Source organism: Chiloscyllium plagiosum, unplaced genomic scaffold (assembly GCF_037043375.1).
Source record: "Chiloscyllium plagiosum isolate Xiang-an unplaced genomic scaffold, Cpla_swu_hap1 HiC_scaffold_1, whole genome shotgun sequence".
NCBI classification, from domain to species: domain Eukaryota; kingdom Metazoa; phylum Chordata; class Chondrichthyes; order Orectolobiformes; family Hemiscylliidae; genus Chiloscyllium; species Chiloscyllium plagiosum.
Window position 1 is genome coordinate 39,530,102 of NW_028270139.1, and position 23,119 is coordinate 39,553,220.

A 23,119-nucleotide genomic window follows, 5' to 3' on the forward strand; every position below is an offset into this window, starting at 1 on the left:
TTACTTTCAGAATGAAGGTAAATAGAAGAAATATTTACAGGTTAAAAACTAAAAGACCAGGAGGAAATCTTTAAAAATCAAGAGTGAAGTAAATAAAATAGTGTTGCAGGACTCAGTGATGTGCTGTACCTGCATGATGTGGGGGCTGATGGAATCCATTGCCGTTCAGAGTGACCACATCTGCAGCAAGTGTTAGTTGCTTGAGGAACTCTGGCTCAGGGTTAATGAGCTGGAGTCTCAGCTTTGAACGCTGCAACACATCAGGAAGGAGGAGAGAGATACCTGGATAATGTGCTCCAGGAGACACCACACTCCTTAGATTAACTACCTTAAATTCGGTCAGTGGTCAGGGACAGGTAGGTGTGACTATGACTGAGGCAGGCAGAGGGATCCAGGAGGTAGTGCTGAAGGAGCCTCAGCCCCTGAGCTTGTCTAACAGGTTAGAGACTCTTGCTCCCTGTGTGGATGGCAGCAGGGGAAGTAGGGAGGATGAGCAAACTGACCATAGCACCGTGGTACAGGAGACATTCAAGAGAGGGGAGAAAAGAGAAATGCAGTTATAAATCAGGGATAATACAGTCAGGGGAACAGACACTGCTTTCTGTGGCCAGGATCAAGAGTCTCGAAGGCTGTGTTGCTGGCCTAGTGCGTTGGTTTAAGATCAACTGGATCTTTCCCCTCCCACTTTAAAGTTCCTCTGCAGCCCAAAGATCCAGTTGTCACAGTCCACTAGGTACCAGTGATATAGACAGAAAAGAAGAAAGAGGTTCTGCTGAGGGTATGAGAGCCACGGGCTAAATTAAACTGCAGAACCAAAAAAGGTAATAGGGGATCACTACCTGGGCCAGGAGCAAATTGGCAAAAGGGTCAACAAGATTAGAGAGAGGTAAACATGTGGCTCAAAGATTGGTGTGGGAAAAATGGGTTTCAATTCATGGGACATTGGCACGAGTACTGGGGAAAGGAGGGAGCTGTTCCAATGGAACTGGCTCCACCTGAATCAAATAGAGGGGCCTTTTGGGGAGGCAGGGAGTTCAGCTGCATGGAAAATTACCCAGCAAGTTTACAGGGAGGGGGAAGAGATCTCAGCAGAGGCTATTAAAAAAGCTTCCAGGATAAGTTGTAGAACAGAGAGCCTGGAAAGACTCAGAAATCTAACTTCAGAAGGATAACAGCAGATAATGAGACAACTACGAATAGGGGCAATCAACACAGGACTGCACTTAAATATGCACAGTATACAAACAAGACAAATGAGCTTGTACTGCAGATTGCAATTGGCAGGTACCGTGTTGTGGGTATCTCAGAGACGTAGCTGCAAGGGGATCAGCGCTGGGAAATGACATGTCCAAGGATGTACGTCCAACTGAAAACAGGCAGATGAGCAGAGGGGAGCAGTGTTACCTTGTCAGTAAGAAATGAAATTAAATCAAGAGCAATAAGTGACATAAAGCTGCGTGGGTAGAGTTGAGGAACCACAAAGGAAAAGAAAAAAAAAGACCTTGATAGGAGTTCCGTACAGGCTCCCAAGCAGTAGTCAGGATGTGGGAAAGAAAATAAAGCAGGAGAGAGAAAAGGCATGTAGGAAAGGCACTATTACAATAACCACGGGGGATTTAAATACGCAGGTGGACTGAAAACATCAGGTTAGCAGCAGATCCGAAGAAAAGGAATATTTGGAATGTCAACAAAATGGCTTTTTTTGGAGCGATTAGTGGTAGAGCCCACTAGGAACAGACAATTCTGGATTTGGTGATGTTATATGTCAATAATCTGGACAAAGGAACAGAGGGCATTGTTGCTAAGTTTGCAAATAACAAAGATAGTTGGAGGGGGAGGTAGTTCTGAGGAAAGAGTGGGGAGTTTGCAGAAGGACTTGGGCAGGCTAGGAGAGTGGGCAAAGAGGTGACAGATGGAATACAACATAGGAAAGTGGGAGGTTATGCACTTTGGTCGAAAGAATACAGATGTAGACTATTTTCTAAAGGTGAAAAGGCTTCAGATATCTGAAGTACAAAATGGACTGAGGAATCCAGCTCAAAATTCTCTTAAGGCTAAAATGCAGGCAGATAGGAAATCAAATGAAATGTTAACATTCATTATCAAGGGCTAGAATACAAGAGCAGAGGTGTATTGCTGAGGCTTTATAAGGCTCTGATCAGAGCTCATTTGGAATATTTTGAGCAGTTTTGGACCCTGCATTTAAAGAAAGAATGTGCTAATGTTGGAAGGGGCCCAGAGGAGGTCCCAGCGATGAAGGGCTAATAATAAGGAAGGTTTGAGGACTCTGGGTCTGTACTCAATGGCATTTTGAAGAATGATGGAAAAATCTAATTGAAACTTACAGAACACGGAGGCCCGCAGAGAGTGGATGTGGAGAAGACGTTTCCACTAATAAGAAAGCCGAGGACACAGCTTCAGAATGAAGGAATGACTCTTGAGAACAGAGCAGGAAGAGGAATTTCTTCAGCCAGAATCTATGGAACTCACCGACTTGCCCTCTACACATTCTGCTGCATTGTGTGTATTTAAAACATCGGATAGAAAGTAGGAGAAAGTGAGGACTGCAGATGCTGGAGATCAGAGCTGAAAAGTGTGTTGCTGGAAAAGCGCAGCAGGTCAGGCAGCATCCAAGGAGCAGGAGAATCGACGTTTCGGTTTCTGAAGAAGGGCTTATGCTCAAAACGTCGATTTTCCTGCTCCTTGGATGCTGCCTAACCTGCTACGCTTTTCCAGCAACACATTTTTCCGCTCATAGGATAGATAGTTCCTTGATTAGTAAGGGGTTCAAGGGTTATGGGGAGTAAGCAGGAAAATGGAGTTGAGAAACACATCAGTCATGATTGAATTGTGGAACAGACCCAATAGGTGGACTGGCTTATTTCTGCTCATGTGTCTTATGGTCAATGATGGGCTGCCATCACAGCCTCAATTTCTAGGTTGCCGAGAGTAGTTCAGGGGTGGTGGAGAAAGCCTGACTGGTCACCTTTCTCAAATAGCCCCTTTCCACTTCGGGTGCCCTTCCCACCCCTCTCCTTCCTCCCTGCCAGAGATCAGTACGCAACAAGTGTGCACTCTCCAATGAAACCCTGGCTCCTCCAGCTACAGCTGCACATCCCCGGTTCCCTTGGCTATCACCTCCACTGAATTTTATAAAAGGCGATTACTTTTCTTGTCTTGGACTCAAGGAAACTGCTGATTGTCCTGGCCCTGACCACTCAGCTGGAACTAAGAACTATCGGCCAACCCGACCGACTAGCAGTTCAGAGGCTGAACCTCTGCCCCATACTCAGAGCAAAGGCCCCGATGTGGTAGATCAACATCGTGGAAATCAACCACGATTGGCAGAGAAGTGCTCTTCATTGACTCTACAGGTGCCAGGACAGGAAACTCCAATATCTGAAAAAACCGAGCCCCATGATTCTAATTTCTGCTGGTAAATTTTGGACAGTTTGATATTTCTCTTTGAAGTACTGGCGAGCTGGGTGGAGCTCCTCCAATTGGTAACAATTTAAAGCAGAAATCTACAAATCAAGTTACTTGATCACCAAAAGGAAAGTTATGGTGACCTCAGCCAGGGTGCATTTGAAGAGTGCTGTAAAACTGCTTCCAGCCCTTCTTCACGGCAACAATCAGCCCGAATATTTAGAGAACGGCAATCCCTCTGGCACCACCCCTCACCCTGCAGCCTCTGTTGAATTGCCTGCTGATATTCAATCAATGCTGATGCACAAACAATGACAAATCTGCCACGTTCGCCAAAGGCAGACAGGAGCCGTAAAACCATATTCCACCAGAACGTTAGCACCGCTGGAGGGGTCTGACTGCAAATTAGTGACGTGATACATCGTACATTGTGGAAGTTCGCAGGAGATTCAATTGTCAGCGCATATGTATCAAAGCACTTACCCAAAAGGTGCACCATACTGCTAAGCGAGAGTTAGCATGGCAGAAGACCCTCCCTTTCAGGAGAGTTATCAAGGGATGCTTTCACTTAAAGCAAAGTTTGTGGATATTTTAGTCAACAAAACTCTTTTACTCCCCTTCTCAATTCTATGGTGTGCCACTAAAACTAAAAAAAAACTCAAACAAACAGAATTTATAAATAGCACTATATTTCAAGCTTCACAATCTTCTCCATGAAAAAGCAAGCTCAGCAAAACTTGTTCAAACCATGAGCAGCAGCAGCAGCAATGGAACCAGTACATTCAGCTAGGACCAAAACAATCTAAGTTGTACAGAGAATCCTGAGTATAACTAGGATTTACACAGACGTCTTCACAGCCGGTCTCTGAAAATCCAAAAGGAATAATAGTCAACAAATCTAAATTTTCAAACATCTTGAGAGTTTGGTCCAACTATTCTGCATCTTCCCTGGCATTTTATTTTGCAGCATGCACTGTAAACTTAGCTGTAGTACCACCTATAACTGAATTGCTGCTGTTTCAAATAAAATATCTATTGGTCCTTTATTTTGTTGCAAAGTCCACCTACAAGCAAACAATATGTAAAGGAGGTTTTCTGCCTCAATGGCTTGATGCTTACAATGCAAAGCCACATTGCTTATGGATAGAGTCATTGTGCGAGGGGAAGCAGTGGCTTAGCAGTAATATCACCAGACGAGTAATCCAGAACCGCAGGCCAATGTTATGGGGCATGGGTTCAAATCCAACTAGATACACAGTCAGAGTCAGATGTACAGCACGGAAACAGACCCTTCGGTCCAACTCGTCCATGCTGACCAGATATCCCAACCTAATCTAGTCCCACCTGCCAGCACCCAGCCCATAGCCCTCCAAATCTTTCCTATTCATATACCCATCCAAATGCCTCTTAAAATGTTGCAATTGTACCAGCCTCCACCACTTCCTCTGGCAGCTCATTCCATACATGTACCACCCTCTGCGTTAAAAGGTTGCCCCTTAGGTCTCTTATATCTTTCCCCTCTCACCCTAAACCTATGCCCTCTAATTCTGGACTCCTCCCCACCCCAGGAAAGAGACTTTGTTTATTTAACCTATTCATGCCCCTCGTGATTTTATATACTTCTGTAAGGTCACCCCACAGCCTCAGACGCTCCAGGGAAAACAGCCCCAGCCTGTTCAGCCTCTCCCTATAGCTCAAATCCTCCAACCTTGGCGACATCCTTGTAAATCTTTTCTGAACCCTTTCAAGTTTCACATCATCCTTCTGACAGGAAGGAGACCAGAATCGCACGCCATATTCCAACAGTGGCCTTACCAATGTCGTGTACCGCTGCAACATGACCTCCCAACTCCTGTACTCAATACTCTGACCAATAAAAGAAAGCATACCAAAAGCCTACTTTACTATCCTATCTACCTGCAACTCCACTTTCAAGGAGCTATGAACCTGCACTCCAAGGTCTCTTTGTTCAGCAACACTCCCTAGGACCTTACCATTAAGCACACAAGTCCTGCTAAGATTTGCTTTTCCAAAATGCAGCACCTCAGATTTCTCTAAATTAAACTCCATCTGCCACTTCTCAGCCCATTGGCCCATCTGGTCAAGATCCTGTTGTAATCTGAGGTAACCTTCTTCACTGTCCACTACACCTCCAATTTTGGTGTCATCTGCTAACTTACCAACTATACCTCTTATGCTCATATCCAAATCATTGGTTATAAATGACCATATAGACCACGTCCAGCACTCTACCCTCAACAATCCTCCTTGTTACTTCCTCAAAAAACTCAATCAAGTCTGCGAGACATGACCTCCCATGCACAAAGCTATGTTGACTATTCCTAATCAGTCCTTGCCTTTCCAAGTGTGTAAATCCTGTCCCTTAGGATTCCTTCCAACAACTTGCCCATCACAGATGCCAGGCTCACCAGTCTATAGTTACCTGGCTTGCCCTTGCCACCCCTCTTAAACAGTGTGCCAACATCCAGTCTTCCAGCACCTCACCAGTGACCATCAATGATACCAATATCTCAGCAAGTGGCCCAGATGTTGAAGTTTTAATTCAAACTAATAAGAAAACTTTAAAAGCCTAATCTAAAGGTTAGCATTGTCGATTGTTGCAAAAATCCATTTGATTCGTTGATGCCCTTTAGAGAAGGAAATCTGCAATCCTTACCTCATCCGGCTTTATGGGACTCCAGACCCACAGCTATGTGGTTGATTCCCCTCAATAAGGGGTGGATGATGAATACTGGCCTAGCCAGCAATGCCCACACTCTATATGAACAAACTGTTTTTTAAAAAAAGTTCTTTGTTCCCTTGAACACCACCAGAATACCTTCCTCAAAAAGCACAGAAAATGTTGTGTTTTGCTAAAATAAAATTTAATTGTTTATCTCTCTGGCAAGCGATTACCATTTTCTTTTTACCTGTGACCCCTGTATTGGCAGGTGTTGCTGAGAAATTGAAAGCAGGAGCAGCTGTCGTGGTTGTGCCAAACCCTCCAAAACCACCTATGTGGACATTTAAGAAAAATCAGAATTCAACAAAAAGTAAACTAATTCATTTCATACCTTTGTATTTGTGACCCACCATTATTTCAATACAAAGTATTCAGTCAGAATATTTCCAGATTTAGTGAGCAATTTCTAACCATATAGCTTTAATAAAATGCCAATCCTTTCCTACCCATAAAATGCATAATCACACTGTAGGGTGGCAGGTTATTTGACTACAATCAGGAAATGATTGTAGTTGTGTGAATTATACCATAATCTTATTACATCACTGTGATGCAAGGCTAGAAATACATTAGTTACTATCTTGCACACAGTCTTCAGAATGTTTCACAGCATTTTTATATCAAATTGCACTGGTGAAGCAGCATTGTCAGACTTCCAATCTTCTTGGAGCAGTTAATTTATTCCATCATATTAAATCACAACTTTAGAAAACAAAGATCTCTTCACTAAATCATTCTCCCTTCCTTTTAAACAGGAGCCTAAAGCTATCAATATTTCTTCTGCATTCATCTTCAATAGATTTTCCTCCTTCAAAATTAAACAAATCTCCAATGTTCAAAGCTTCCTTAAAAAAAAACTGGAAGAGGTAACTTGAAAACTATCCAGAAGTGACAGAATGTGCTATCAAGTACCTCAGATTTTTTTTCCTGTCTGGGTATTTTAACTTGTAATGCACAAAAAAAATTTCAATGCACAGAGTTCAGTCCAACTAATTTCACCACTTGCATTTTACGTTTAAGATGGGAATTCAGAAAATCTCTTTCAACGTTTTATGCCAAATTGTTTCGTTGGTGTTCTGATAGTAAGGTGACCTCCTTTCAGCCATCGTCAGCAAGCTATTGAATATTTAATTACTTTCAAATGGATTATCAAAAGACCTTGGTCAATAGAAACTATGAAACTGACCATTCTGATGAAAAGACCTTTGACCTGAAACGGTTTCTGTTCCTCAACTGATGCAGCCTGATATGTTGACTATTTCCAAAATTGTTTTTTAAGTTTCCTTGCAGGTTTCCAGAAACCACTGACATTTTTGATTTTTAAAACATCTGGATTCATTAGCTATATTACACAAAGAAATAGATTACAATAAAACAATTTACACACACTTTTCAAAGATCATAAAACACTCAATATGATTGGATATTAGGAAAAGGCTAGTTAAAAAAAAAACTATTCCATGCCTGGTTTAAGTGTTGCAAAAACAGGTAACCATAAAAATAATGACCAGGTAGTTGAGAAAGAATTTCTGATAATGTTACAGGTTAAATCAAACACATTGCGATTTAAAAAAAAACATCTGGCCAGTAGAAGAATCTCAGTTTCCATCATCCCTGCCAGGATAATAAAGGCGACTTTTATATTTTAAATATAAAGCATGTTAAACATGGAAATGATGGGTCACAAATACTTACTAACCATTTGCAAACATACATCATTCTAGCTAGAAAGATTAACACACTAATGCTCCTTGTTAAGTGTATGAGTGCAACATAGGAGAAACGGATCATTTAAAAAGGCTCATCTGATGACAATTTTAATGCAAGATAACAGAAATGTCATCACTGATCCCGCAAAAACATTAGAAGAAAGAATGGCATTCTTGTAAAAATAGTACTGGAACTCCTCCAAATTGCCATGCAAACATGGTGAGAATGAGAAGGGAACTTCATTTCAAACTATGTGATGTCAATGAACCAAAAGCTTGTGGTGTTACATTTTATAAAAGTCATCTCAGAACTTGAAAAAGGTGAAATTTCGAGCATAACATAATGGCTCAAGACTGGGAAACTAAATTGATTATATGCAACTAGGCCAGACTCTTTAAAAAAAAAAAATTACACACCTCATTGTCCTTCAAATGTGTTACATTTTGAATGGAGCCAATTCATCACAGGTTCAGAAAACTAAAGCACACAATAGAGAGAACAAAACAAAAAAAGGGAACAGAAGATAGATACTGGCCTTGCAAGAAGGTTTAACAAATCTTAAAAAAAAAAATAAATTCCTTCCTCTCTTCTCGGATCAATTAACATTTAAAATAAATGGTTAATTCCTCCATTAATGGCTAAGGAATGAATTTCAATAAGCACATTCAATGCCCATATCCAAAAGAATAATTTCAAATGAGCCCGACTTCAACATGGAACTATCATAACATTGCTGCAGTAACAAAAGGACTACAGGTTCGTCTATTCCAGATTAGATACTTGATTGTAATTTCCAGCAAAAATATATATATTTACAGCATTTAAAACATTGACTCATACAGATACAGGAGCAAGTGTATTTGTCTAGCCTCAATTACAACTTTGCCTCAGTATTAGTTCTCCATGCATAACCCTGATCAGCAGACCCTCAAAAACTCAAGTATTGCATTTTGATCCTTTGCCCTAATAAAAAGTCTCAATCAAATTTCTCAGTCTTTGAATATCCTCAAACAGTTAAAAGGGAATGCCAACCAGAATTTTACATGTATGTTTGGAAACAAAAATAATATGCAAGTCATAGTGAGTAGCCTTTTGATGGAGTGGCTCATGCTGTACAATGATTTAAAATAAATAAAAACACATTGTTGACAATTGATCACAAACACAAATGAACCGAATCAGATCCAGCTAGGAAGCATGTTTTTTTTTAAAAAGTCAGGGTATTCCTCCTTAAACTAAGCAATAAACATTCTCTTCCCCCATGGTAACATACATTTTTCTTCTGAAATATGACAGTGTTTAAAAATAGATTTCATATACAGGTTCCTACTTCTTAAGAAAAGAAATTTCACGAATTCACATTTATTGTAAAAGGAGACATTTTACCAAAACACCAAATAATATTCAGTTTCAAAACTCAAAATTTAAAACAAACAAGAAACTAGTCAATGCCATGTACTGAGTACACATCTGACAACCCATTTCATGCTGGATGTAAAGCAGACCCATTAGCATAGAGACAGAATAGCGTTTTACGCCTGACCAGCAAAGGACCTATACCCAAAATCCAAATTTACAACATTTGCGCTTTTTCTTCCACTTTTTTTTAAAGCTACATGGTAACACTGTTCATGATTCAGATGTGGTGGAAGTGAGGACTGCAGATGCTGGAGGTTAGAGTAGAGTGTGGTGCTGAAAAAGCACAGCAGGTCAGGCAGCATCCAAGGAGGAGAATCCACGTTTCGGGAAAAAGCCCTTCGTCAGGAAGGGCTTTTGCCTGAAACATACTCTACCCTGCTCCTCGGATGCTGCCTGACCTGCTGTGCTTTTCTAGCACCACAGTCTCGACACGATTCAGATGTACCCGCCTCTAAAACTAATTGACTACTTATACTTCACTCCTGCTTTTTTAAAAAAACTTCATAGAGTTGTGTGGGAACCACAAGCACGTCTTTTGCCCCATCTCAAGCAATGACACTATACTCCAAGAACTGAGTTTTTGTTCTATAAATGATGAGCAAGGAGAAACTGTGCCTCTGAACAAAGACGACAACAGTAGCGCCCTCCAGGACGTTATTCCAACTACTGGCACTTCAGAATTAAGTACACAAATAATCAGGAACACCAGGAACAGTGAAACCAAACAAACAATGGGAGAAGAGAAAGTAGAAGAGATTTTAAAAAAAACAGGAAGTGGTAACTCAAATAAACATGCAAAAGGTAGCTAACAAAAAATAACTTTCCAAATAGATATGCTGGATAGGTTTCTTGTACTGTCACCACTCCAACCCAGAGTTTGGATAATGACCAAGTCACTTCTGGATTTTGGAATTTTCTAGATTGTAGAATGGTGTGAAAACCTGACCACGGATGAATGACTGAAATAATCCACTGATAAACTTTTACTGGAGACATAAAAGTGATAAAATCTTTGTAAAATAATAATAAAAATGACCTCACTTAAGCAAACCCTGTATCATTCAGGTTCCAGTTCTAAAGCACTGTTCGAAAATCATATCAATGGCAACAGAAAGAGTTAGTGTGCAATGCTTCGGGGGGAGCACACTAACACTCTACCCACTGATTTGAAAGATGTGGAGGTACCACGGTCAGACTAGTGTGGACAAGGTCAGAAGTCACGACACCAGGTTATTGCCTAACAAGTTTATTTGAAATCACAAGCTTTTGAAATGCTTCTCCTTCATCAGGCGCCTTCATCATGACCTGATGGAGCAGTGTCCCAAAAGCTTGTGATTTCAAATAAACGCGTTGGACTATAACCTGGTGTTGTGCGACATCTGACACAGATTTGAATGGGCATGGTTATGTTTACTTGATTAACTGTTACAGTCAGGCAAGCTTCTACTCAAAATATTTCAGTAGATTTGCTGGGAACAATGAAGGAGTAATGGAGCTTTTCTGAATCACATGGTCTCTTCATCAGGTAGTTCCTTAATTTTCACAAACCTTACGTTTTCCAAAATCAACATTTTTAATTTCCATGTTAAATGGTAGTAAAATAAAGTTCCTCCTGATGGTGGTGTTGAGCCAGTGTACAGGGTTGCACATTAGCAGAAATATACTTGCAGTTTTGTCATCACAGTAAAAAAAGAGTTCAAGTCGTCAAAGTTTCCCACAGTACTATAAATGAACAGTGCAGTAAAGTGCATTCTGATTATGATCTGGAAGCTGTACATCCATGAAAGGGAGTGCTTTGAAGGTGAACCATGAATATTTACAAAGAAAGTCAAAATTCTCCTATAGAAGAGAAGCACCATAATTGCTGGGGTTCCATAATTCCGAAGGCAGACTTGGACTTTGACAATGTTTTTGGAAAATGCCCAAACCAGGTTTCTGGAGAATAGAATGTGGGAAGCCAACTAAGAGTGGATTGGAATAGTCAAGCCCAACAGCAAGAAAGGAAGGCGTGGGAGGAGAGTTGTAGCAGCAGACGAGTTGTGGTGAAGCTAAGTTACTGAGGTGGAAACAGACAGTCTCAGCGATATGTGTTTACAAGCTCAGCCTGGGTCAACATAACACAGTCGAGAGCGTGGTGCTAGAAAAGCACGGCAGGTCAGGCAGCATCCGAGGAGCAGGAGAATCGATGTGTCGGACATAAGCCCTTCATCAACATAACACAGACTGTTCAGTCTCAGACAGTGACCAAGGAGAGAGGGACAGAGACAGAGATAACAGTTAGACAGCGGTATTTGGAGCAAAGATTATAGATAATGGTTTCAGTATTCTCAAGTCACAACTGAAAAAAGTTCTGCTAAGCCAGTGCCAGAAGTCAAATAAGTTTGGTGCTGGAAAAGCACAGCCGGTCAGGCAGCATCCGAGCAGCAGGAGAGTCAATGTTTCGAGCACAACCTCTTCATGAGCTGGTGCTCAAAATGTCGACTCTCCTGTTGCTCGAATGCTGCCTGACCGGCTGTGCTTTTCCAGCACCACATCCTTCGACTCTGATCTACAGCATCTGCAGTCCTCACTTTCACCTAGTCAAATAAGCAGTGACAATATGTTAATTTTTATTTTCAATTTTCTTCCCTATCATCCCATTGACATGGACTTTCAATGGGATTGAGCTCAAGAAGTAATAACAACCTTCTATCAGGTGGCTGTTCCTCATATGATTATTACAACGTTAGACATTCTATTGCTCCTGATATCGTCCTTTTTAAGAAGTGCAGATTATGAGAAATCAAGTATGAAAACCATTGAAAATCCTTTCCTTTCCCTCATTCAATATATTGAGATCACTGCCTGTATTTGCCCATTTATGATTCTTTATCAGCCCTGCAAATTAAATCCTTCTTGCAATCAGTTTTGTATCTTTGCTGGATTTTAGCTTTAAAAAGCATCAGCTTGACTGGCATAGTGGTCGTATGTTGTTCCTTGTCATTTTCAGTCTTTACTGCTGCTTTAAAGTGTCAGTTGTTGGTAACTTTTATAACCAACTGGCTTAATAATTCATCTGAAATTTTCCTACAACAAACACTAAACTTCATTCTCTCCCATCGAAGACAATTCATCAAATGTTAAACCTGGGGCTTTGTAGAACTGCAAAACTAATTGAAATGCTGATTGGAAAACTCTGCTTTCAAATTTCAATTTCAACATAATGAAACATCCATCTAGATCAGTGAAAATTTCAGATGAATTATTAAGCCAGTTGGTTATAAAAGTTACCAACAACTGACACTTTAAAGCAGCAGTAAAGACTGAAAATGACAAGGAACAACATACGACCACTATGCCAGTCAAGCTGATGCTTTTTAAAGCTAAAATCCAGCAAAGATACAAAACTGATTGCAAGAAGGATTTAATTTGCAGGGCTGATAAAGAACAAACAATTTGGCAAATCGTTTTGAAACACAGATTATATCCAATACAAAGCAGGGTTGGGTTCCCTAATATATGACACAAGTTCTCCAAGTCAATCAGGAAACCAATTTGTAGTGCAATACAATCCTGGAGAATTCTATGATCATCTTATGTTAAGCAATCTCTCATTACATGCTCTAATGTAGCTATCTGCTGAAACTTTATTGCTGGAACAGCACAGCAGGTCAGGCAGCATCTAGGGAACAGAAGATTCGACGTTTCGGGCACATGCCCTTCTTCAGGAATGAGCAGAGAGTGTTCAGCAGGAGAAGATAAAAGGTAGGGAGGAGGGACTTGGAGGAGGGGCGTTGGAAATGTGATAGGTGGAAAGAGGTCAAGGTGAGGGTGATAGGTCGGAGTAGGGTGGAGGCGGAGAGGTCAAGAAGAAGACTGCAGGTCAGGAAGGCGGTGCCGGGCTGGAGGGATTCGGCTGAGACAAGGTGGGGGGAGGGGGGATGAAGAAACTGGTGAAGTCCAAGTTCATCCCCTGTGGTTGGAGGGTTCCCAGTCGGAAGATAAGACGCTCCTCCTCCGACCGTCGCGTTGTTGTGGTTTGGCGGTGGATGAGTCCAATGACCTGCATATCCTCGGTGGAGTGGGAGGGGGAGTTGAAATGCTGTGCTACAGGGTGATTGGGTTGGTTCGTCCAGGTGGCCCAGAGGTGCTCTCTGAATCGCTCCGCAAGTAGGCGGCCTGTCTAATGTAGCTATCTCCCATGTGCAGAGAACAATGCACAATCCATGCAGTAGAACAGCCACATCTTTTAAGACAGGTGTGATTCTCAGAAAATAAGCTGACCTAAATACAGAATGCTCCCCTCAAACAACATTAATCATTTTACAAAACAAAAGACTAATTTAACGTTTAATAATCAAATCCATTGGGTTTTTAGAAATATTTGCCCTATTTTGTTTATAAAAGACGAAGGGACAGAAACTTACCTTAAGTGGCTATCTGGAGTTCTAATAAATAGGTTATTAAGTAGAGATTAACACTACAAAGCTATTCGCTGTCCAACTAAGTCCATCTGTTTTACTGAATATATCACAAAGTTAAATTGCTGCTTATAACTAAATCTTTATGTTGCATTTCACAAAACATTAGTATAACACTAGAATGGATACAACAACAATGAAATGTTAGCATTGATACATGGTACCTCCTGGGGTGCTGGGGCATGCATTCACACCCACAATCTACCAGTCTTGACCATGATGTTAAAGAGACCAGTAAACAAAAAGCATCTCCTCAAATAGAAGGACAGAAAGACTATGTCTGGGCCTTGATCACACACTTCAACGTCTAGTGTGAAAGCTTCACTTGAAGTGGCTGGTAGCATGGTTTCACAGAAGTGACCATAGAAACTTATAAAAGGGGTTTGGAATATAATTATTAACATTGGGCATACAATTCAAATCCTTGCTCTTTTACATTTCTATGGAAAAGCCGAGACTAAAGCACTTAAAGCAGAGATGAGGAGGAGAGAATAACCAAATGATTTTCTGAAAAGTAGAGGAGGAAGAAACCTTTTCTATTACCAAAAGCATCAATAGTCAGAAAAGATAACTGGCAAATAATCCAGTGGAAAAGAAAATGAAGCTTTTTTTTCCCCCTGAATTCTGGTTGAGTTGGAATGTACTGTATGGAAAAGTGCAGGAAGCAGATTCAACTGTAACTCTCAAAACAAAATTACATACACACTTGCAATGTAATAAGCTGGATAGTGAGATTAAAGTGATGGTTCTTGCAAAGAACCGGCTTAAACAGGATGGCCAAATACCCTTCCTTCCATTGTTAAATGCATAGTGCTCCCTCAAGTAGGGACAGCAAATTAACTGTATTATCCCAAACTGTTTCCATTATTTCAGGACTGATACTAACTACACAAAACCAGGTACAAAATGTATAAAGTCCAAGCTGCTGTAACCACTGTTTCAATACTGAAGGAAAATACTACCTACAGCAATCACCGATAACTGTGGAATGAAAACTAAATAAGGACCCAACGAAGAACTGCAGAATGTTTATTACTACAGTGCAGGGTTCCCAAATCTATGTACAGTATGTAACACTGAGCTACTCAGCTGTGGATCTGTTCGCTCATAGGCAACCATTAAAGATGTCAAACGCTTGGTGAAACCAAAACTTAGATGAAATGAGGCATTGAAATGAATGAGTGTATTGAAAATAATCTGCCACTTTGCTTGCAGTGGCAGGAAACTACCTGTGCCAGCCAAGCCACCACTACCAAAACCAAAAGCTGTGGTTGTAGCTGCACCAAAACTTCCGATATTTAAGCCAATTGCAGTGTTAGCGTTTAGTCCGAAACCCCCAAAATTAAAGCTACTGGCTGTAGCAGCTCCAAGCCCACCAAAACCTGCAGAAAAGGAAGCACCGTAAAACCAATGCAAAAAATGGTTAGTTTAAAGCAAACAGCATTTTATTATGGTCCCAAAACAAACACCGTCAAATTTAGATTTCCCTAAAAGGGCATAGGAACATATTTAGATTGTATTAAAATGGAAAACAGAAAGGACTCATTAAACAAATACAAACTAGCAATGCACACAGCTGCAGAATATAAAGTTACAAATTAAGAATACTGAATAAGGAGGTAAATATATAGTTCTGAAGTATTCAAGTGTTTGATTTGGACAATTAAAATAGTCAAGGGCCAAATCATCGACAGCAGAGTTTCCTGAAGTGGATGCTCAGGGGTCAGTGCAATATTCCATCAGAAAGACAACACCAAAGTTCAACCCCATTTTGGAGCAGACTCAGTCATGGAGATGTACAGCACAGGTACAGATCCTTCGGTCCAACTCGTCCATGCCGACCAGATACCCTAACCTAATCTAGTCTCGTTTGCTAGCACTTTGCCCATATCCCTCTAAACCCTTCCTATTCATATACCCATCCAGATGCCTTTTAAATGTTGCAACTGTACCAGCCTCCACCACTTCCACTAGCAACTCATACCATACACCCACCACCCTCTGGGTGAAAACATTGCCCCTTAGATCCCTTTTAAATCTTGCCCCTCACACCCTGAACCTATGCCCTCTAGTTCTGGACTCCCCCACCCCTGGGAAAAGACCTTGACTATTTATCCTATCCATGCCCCTCATGATTTTCTAAACCTCTATAAAGGTCACCCTCAGCCTCCGACACTCCAGGGAAAGCAGTCCTGGCCTATCCAGCCTCTTTCTGGAACAGCTCAAACCCTCCAACCCTGACAATATCCTTTTAAATCTTTTATGAACCCTTTCAAGTTTCAGAACATTCTTTCTAAAAAGGGAGACAGAATTGCACACAATATCCCAAAAGTGGTTTAACCAACGTCCTGGATGCAACATTGGAACTTCTGACTTAAACAGGAGGGTGCTACCACTGAACTAAATTTGGAACCACCTCAACACAAGTACCAATTACAGGAATTGTTTTGGACATATGCTAACACAAGCCATTATCATATGATTACTACACAAACATGCTCAATTTTGATCACAGGATAGAAAGAAACTGTATTTTGTTCCAGGACAAAAAAAAACTGTTTTACTTTAAACAAATGTTAATTCATTAGATCACGATGTTTTAAAGTAACCACAATAATTGGGTCTGTAGTTAGGAGCTGAAATACGGCTTTAGTTTCCATTCATAAATATACACGGGGCAAGATTCTCTCTCGTTTTGACTCGATATAAAATAAAAGGAACTCAAATTTCATGGAAAAAAAAACAATGACCACTCCTTTTCCTCCAATCCTTCATAGCCTCTTTCTCTGCTATATTTGATCCATTGTAATTTATTGAATAACATGGGAAAGGATGCCAAAGTCATTCATATTCCCCACATCAAAAGAAATGTTTAATTCCTTTTTTGGGATACATTTCTCAAAATAATGCTCATGCAAAGGTCCAAACAGAATATTAATGTTAAAATTATTGAAAACTACCCCTACTTAACAAGCCATTGAGAAAACTACACAATCTATTCACTGTATTAGTGCCCAAAACAGGCGATTTCAATAGTGTAGACCTTTTGGAGCAGCTGAGGGCAATCTTTCAAGGGGTAACGATAAGCTAGAGACAGCACTACATAACTGCTGCAAGGCGGAGCAGCTTGGGAACCTTCACACTGCTAAGTGTTCAGTCTTTTGTTGTATATCAAGAAGTAAAATTGACATATTATTTTGAACACAAAACAAATACAGGGCACTTAACAAGGTAGTGAGGAAGGAAAAATATGCCAACACAGAACGAAGTATGAAAAGCACTGGTAAAAAGCTTAGTTTTAAGGCAAATCTGTTTAAGCATGATAATGTGGATTAGGGTGGGTGTCCAGGCAGCTAAAGGCACAGATGGGGAATGGAGAGTTTAAAGTGTAAAGTGTGAAAGGAAGGGTCAGTGGCACAAAGGTATTCATTTCAGCACACCAACAGCAATTTTCAAATCGGAAACATTTAGGAATCAGAAGTCAGTGTGAACATCACTGTGTCAAAGGGAGAGAAAGAACAAAAGTAAACTTATCAGCATCTGGTCCTTATTTCACTATTTAATTAGACAAATGGCTCTCTGTACTTCAAGTCCATTTTTCCTATGTTTCAGTTTAGACACTAACACAAGAAAAATCTAGATCTCAATCTGAACAGCTTCAATTAATCCAGCAGCTACAATCTTTATCAAGGATGAACGGCAAATTCCAAACACTATTGCTATGAACAAGGGCTTCCCAATTTCATGCCTGAAAAGTCCAGCTGTAATATGATTATAATTCCCCCACCAGAGATAACAATACAGAAATAATCCATAGGACCTAAAGAATTTCTGTAAAATTAATTACTACATCGTGTTTCATTTTATTTACTAACAAACAAAATCTGGATTGGATACACTATCTAATAACTGGTATTATTAATGAATACCAAGCTTCACTAATTGAGGTTGTATATTTAAAATGGGGATCATTTCCACAGACACACGTGACCACCAAGCTCACTGAATTGTGGGTAATGAAGGTCAAGATAGTTTTCAGTAACCATCTAGCAAAAGAAAATACTGGAATTTCAAGGTGCAATATTTGCAACAACTTATTTCACAGATCATTTGTTGATCAACGTTACCACACCTGTTGATGCTCCAAAAGGAAATCCTGCTGTTTGCCCACTGGTGGTGGTAGCGGTCCCAAATGTGCCAAAACCTAAAGAAATATATAACAGTTTACAAAATAGTATTTTAGAAGGCACTCATTTTATTAAATTTTAAACACCAAAGATATTGGCTAATGAAAGGTGCTACTCAAAAGATTAACTTAATATTCTATTTACAAGTCCTCAACAACCTGTTCTTCAAGTCTGGCATTCTGGGAAGGGAAAGCACATCTAGTGGTAATAATTTTTTCAACGTGCTTACGTTTCAGAAAAAAAAAGTGTGGTAGGTCATGGGAAAATGTGGATAGTATCGCTCAAATACCAACTGAGCCTGAAAAACAAACAAGTTCTGAAGGAGGGTCACTGGACCTGAAACATTTGCTCCGCTTTCTCTCTACAGATGTTGCCACACTTGCTGAGCTTTTCCAGCAATTTCTGGGGTTTTGTTTTATTTCCAGCATCCACATTTCTTTTGTTTCTTTTTCTGGAAGAAGGTAGCATTGACTGAGATTTCAGACTTCCCAGGCTGTAATATGGTTTGTTGGAATGAACATTATCGGAGGATAATCGTTCAGTGGTACAAGTGTTGGAGTTTTGCTCAAACAGTCAGTCAATTTACTGGAATTAACATTTCAACAAAGCTCAGTCATTATGTTATTAAGTGTATCCTCCAACCAATCAGCACTTATGGTGTAATGATGGTGTTCCTACCTCTAGACCAGAAAAGACAGGTTCAAGTCTCACCTGCCTCACAGATAACGTCATAACATCTTTGAACAAGTTGATCAAAAATATCTGAAAAGATGGTTTTCCCTTTATTTTGGTATTTATTGTGAATGACTCTGATGAATGTAAGATGAAAGAAATTTGATAAAATGTATTTTTTTTTCAGTAATTCACTTTCAGGGAACTTCTTGACCAATTAAAAAACAGTCTCCCCTCTATCCTGTTACCAACTGTACTGGTGACATCATTAGAACAGTCCAGTGAGGATGGGCATTCACCTCAACAATCTCAGCACTGAAAAGAAATTTCAAAATTCGAATGGTTCTTATTTACCACTCCCTTAAATAAGAAGGGGTCTTCTCTCAAGACAATCCCTCCCTTTCAAATGTTAAAGATAAAAGTGCATGCTTGTATGCAAGTAATGCATAACAAACAACAGAAAAAGGAAAGTGACATTCTTGGAGTAAGATATCTGTCATCTCACCTGTATAAGCAATATAGTGCAAGTAAATACCTAGAAAAGGTTGTTAATATAAAAGACTGTATGGCACTTTTCGAATAACAGTGGCATTCTCCCTAGTCTCCTAAACAATACACACCCCTTTGAGAACACCTAAAACAAATAATTCAGTATTGCATTGCTGTTGTGGGACTCTACTGTGCAAACCAACTGACATATCTCCAACAAAATAAAAGTTCTTGCATCGGCAGGAAGAATCACAGAATCCCTGCAGTATGGAAACAGGCCCTTTGGTCCAACAAGTCCACACTGACCCTCTGAAGAGTATCCCACCCAGACCCATTCCCCTACATTTACCCCTGACTAATGCAGCTAACCTGCACTATGGGCAATATAGCATGGCCAATTCATCTAAACTGCACATCTTTGGAATGTGGGAAAAAACCAGAGCACCCAGAGGAAACCCACACAGACACCGGGAGAATGTGTGTGGAGTTCGCAGTCGCCAGAGGCTAGAATCAAACCAGAGTCCCTGGGGTTGTGAAGAAGCAGTGCTAACCACTGAGCCACCATGCCACCCAGTGTTTTGGGATATCACAAAGCTGTGCTAAGTGCTATATCATACAAGCCATCCTTTCTTTACTACGGAATGAAGAAATTTTAAATGGAATTAAATGAATGACTTCTACCTACAAATAGGTGACGATTATTGAACAATTTATTATAATTTTGGTGACCAGACATCCAATTAGATGCCAGAATTAAATGATAGTAATTGGTTTTGTCAGATTTATATGTCACTTCTTTCAGCTACAGCTTCGAGGTGCTGGAAATTTCTTATTGAATCAATTGTTTGGCTTTGTTAAATAGTGGAGTATTTTTGGTTACATGTTCAATTTTTTCTGATGCTAATTTACTGAACTCTATTTCACAAGTTGTCATTATGAGATGGAAAGTCATGAGATCAGAGTTGCCCAATTCAGTAAGCAATATACTAACACACCTGAGATTTGGGAGAAAGTTTGTAACTCAGGATGTAAGCTTGCTCATTCAGCTGGTAGATTTGTTCTCATTGTTTCATCGCCATGCTAGATAACATCGTCAGTGAGCCTCCAGTGAAGCATTAGTGTTCTATCCTGCTTACTATTTGTCTAGTTCGCCTGGTTGTGGCAGGTGATACCATTTCCGGTTCTGTTTGAGAGTTTGGCATAAGGGGTCCAAAAACTGTGTTTATTAATTAAGTTCCAGTTTGAACGCCAGGCCTCCAGGAATTCCCGTGCTTGGCTTTGTTTAGCCTGTCCCATGATGGATGTGTTGTCCCAGTCAAACTGGTGTCCCTCTTCGTCCGAGTGTATGGTATCACTGAATTGTTAATCAGGGATAGGCAACATGGTTTTGTGCAGGAAAGGTCATGTCTTACAAACCTAATAGAATTCTTTGAAGACATGACCAAGTTGATTTGGGGGGGAGGGGAGGAGGAGGCTGTATATATTTGGACATTGGGACGAGTTCTGGAGGTGGGACGATTACAAATTGGATGGTCTACACCTGGGCTCGACTGGAACCAATATCCTTGGGGGTGCTTTTGCTAATGCTGTTGGGGAGGGCTTAAAACTAATATTGCAGGGGATGGGAATCAAATGAGGTGGTTAGTGGACAGTAAGGAGATAGTAGCTAAAGCCTGTAAGGAACGAGATAATGAAGTCAGCGTGACTCAGGAGAGGAGTAGGCAGGAAGCAGATTATGAACGCAAAGGGACTGGTGGCCTGAGGTGCATTTGTTTAAATGCAAGAAGTGTCGTACATAAGGCAGATGAACTTAGGGCTTGGATTAGTACCTGGGGAGTAAGATGTTATTGCCATTACTGAAAAATTGCTTGAGGGTACGGCATGATTGGCAATTAAATATCCCAGGATATTGATGCTTCAGGCAGGACAGAGAGGGAGGTATAAGGAGGTGGAGGCGCTGCTTTACTGGTCAGAGAGGATATCACAGCTGTGCTGAAGGAGGGCACCAGCAATGAGGCTGTATGGGCAGAGCTAAGAAATAGGAAGGGTGCGTACTACATGCCTCCCAAAAGCAGAGGGGAGATAGTGGTACAAATATGTAAACAGATCATGGAAAGATGTAGGAGCAAAAGGGTGGTGGTGACAGGAGATTTTAAACTTCCCAACATTGACTGGGATTCACTTAGTGTTAGAGGTCTAGATGGAGCAGAATTTAAGGAGAATCCAGGAGGGCTTTCTCGAGCAATATGCAAATAGTCCAACTCGGGAATCTAGTTTTGGGAAACGAGCCCGGCCAGGTGGTTGAAGTTTTAGTAGGGGATTACTTTGGAAATAGTGATCACAATTCCATAAATTTTAGAATACTCATGGACAAAATCAAGTGGTCCTAAAGGAAGGGTGCTAAATTGGGGCTAGGCCAACTATAACAAAACTCGGCAGAAGCTGGGGAATGTAAATTGGGAGCAGCTATTTGTAGGTAAATCCACATTTTTTTTTATGTGGGAGGTGTTTAAAGACAGGTTGATTAAAGTTCAGGAGAGATATGTTCCTGTGAAAATGAGTGATACAAATGGCAAGATGAGGGAACCATGGATAACAGGTGAAATTGTGAGTCTGGCTAAGAGGAAAAAGGAAGAGTTCATAAGGTCTAGGTGACTGAAGACACACAAAACTTTGGAACAATATCGGGAATATGGGACCAATCTGAAATGAGGAATTAAGAGGGCTAAAAGGGGTCACGAGATATCTTTAGCAAACAGGGTTAAGGAAAATCCCAAAGCCTTTTATTCGTATATAAGGACCAAGAGGATAACTAGAGAAAGAGTTAGCCCACTCAAGGACAAAAGAGGAAAGTTACATTTGGAGTCAGAGAAAATGGGCGAGATTCTTAACAAGTACTTTGCATTGGTATTCACCAAGGAGAGGGACATGTCGGATGTTGAGGTTAAGGATAGATATTTGATTACTTTCGGTCAAGGAGGAAATTTTGGGTATTCTAAAAGGCATTAAGGTGGACAAATCCCAGGTCTGGATGGGATCTATGTCAGGTTACTGAGGTAAGCGAGAGAGGAAATAGCTGGGGCTTTAACAGAAATCTTTGCAGCATCCTTGGACACAGATGAGGTCCCAGAGGACTGAAGAATTGCTAATGTTGTCCCCTTATTTAAGAAGGTTAGCAGGATAATCCAAGTAATTATAGACTGGTGAGCCCGACGTCAGTGTAGGGAAGCTGCTGGAGGATAGGACCTTTCCCATCTGGAACAAAATGGGCTTATCAGTAATAGGCAACATGGTTTTGTGCAGAGAAGGTCATGTCTTACAAACCTAATAGAATTCTTTGAAGAGCTAACCAAGCTGATTGATGAGGGAAGGGCTGTAGATGTCATACACATGGACTTTAGTAAGGCGTTTGATAAGGTTTCCCATGGTAGGCTGAAGGAGAAGGTGAAGTTGCATGAAGTCCAGGGTGCACTAGCGAGATGGATAGAGAACTGGCTAGGTAACAGGAAACAGAGTAGGGGAAGTGTGTTTCTCAAAATGGAGACCTGTGTCCAGAGGTGTTCCACAGGTATCTGTGTTGGGACCACTGTTGACGGTGATATACATAAATGAGATGGAAGAAAGTACAGGTGGCCCGATTAGCAAGTTTGCAGATGACACTACGATTGGTGGAGTAGCAGCCAGTGAAGGGGACTATCAGTGAATATAGATAGATTGGAGAGTTGGCAGAAAAATGGCAGATGGAGTTCAATCCGGGCAACTGCAAGGAGATGTACTTTGGAAGATCCAATTCAACAGCGAACTATACAGTAAATGGAAAAGTCCTGGGGAAAATTGACAAAGAGATTTGAGTGTTCAGGTCCATTGTTCCCTGAAGGTAGCAACGCAGGTCAGTAGAGTGCTCAAGAAGGAATACAGCATTCTTTCTTTGGATGGGGTATTGAGTACAAGAGTTGGCAGGTCATATTACAGTTGTAAGACTTTGGTTCTGCCACACTTAGACTACTGCGCAC

The 23,119-nt window shown here is 40.7% G+C and overlaps 1 protein-coding gene across 6 annotated transcripts in view; it reads right to left on the reverse strand.

The window, feature by feature from the left end:
* nup54 (nucleoporin 54) overlaps window positions 1-23,119 on the reverse strand; it is a 67,770-nt gene that overhangs the window by 30,235 nt on the left and 14,416 nt on the right. For 2 of the 6 annotated variants that reach the window (XM_043695642.2, XM_043695633.2), the window contains 3 exons: window positions 17,891-17,962; window positions 14,988-15,140; window positions 6,357-6,440 (listed from right to left, as the gene is read on the reverse strand). In XM_043695642.2, coding sequence (XP_043551577.2) covers window positions 6,357-6,440; window positions 14,988-15,140; window positions 17,891-17,962 — 309 coding nt within the window. The remainder of the gene's footprint in view (window positions 1-6,356; window positions 6,441-14,987; window positions 15,141-17,890; window positions 17,963-23,119) is intronic. The other 4 variants (XM_043695658.2, XM_043695649.2, XM_087986027.1 and 1 more) reach the window with 2 other exon arrangements.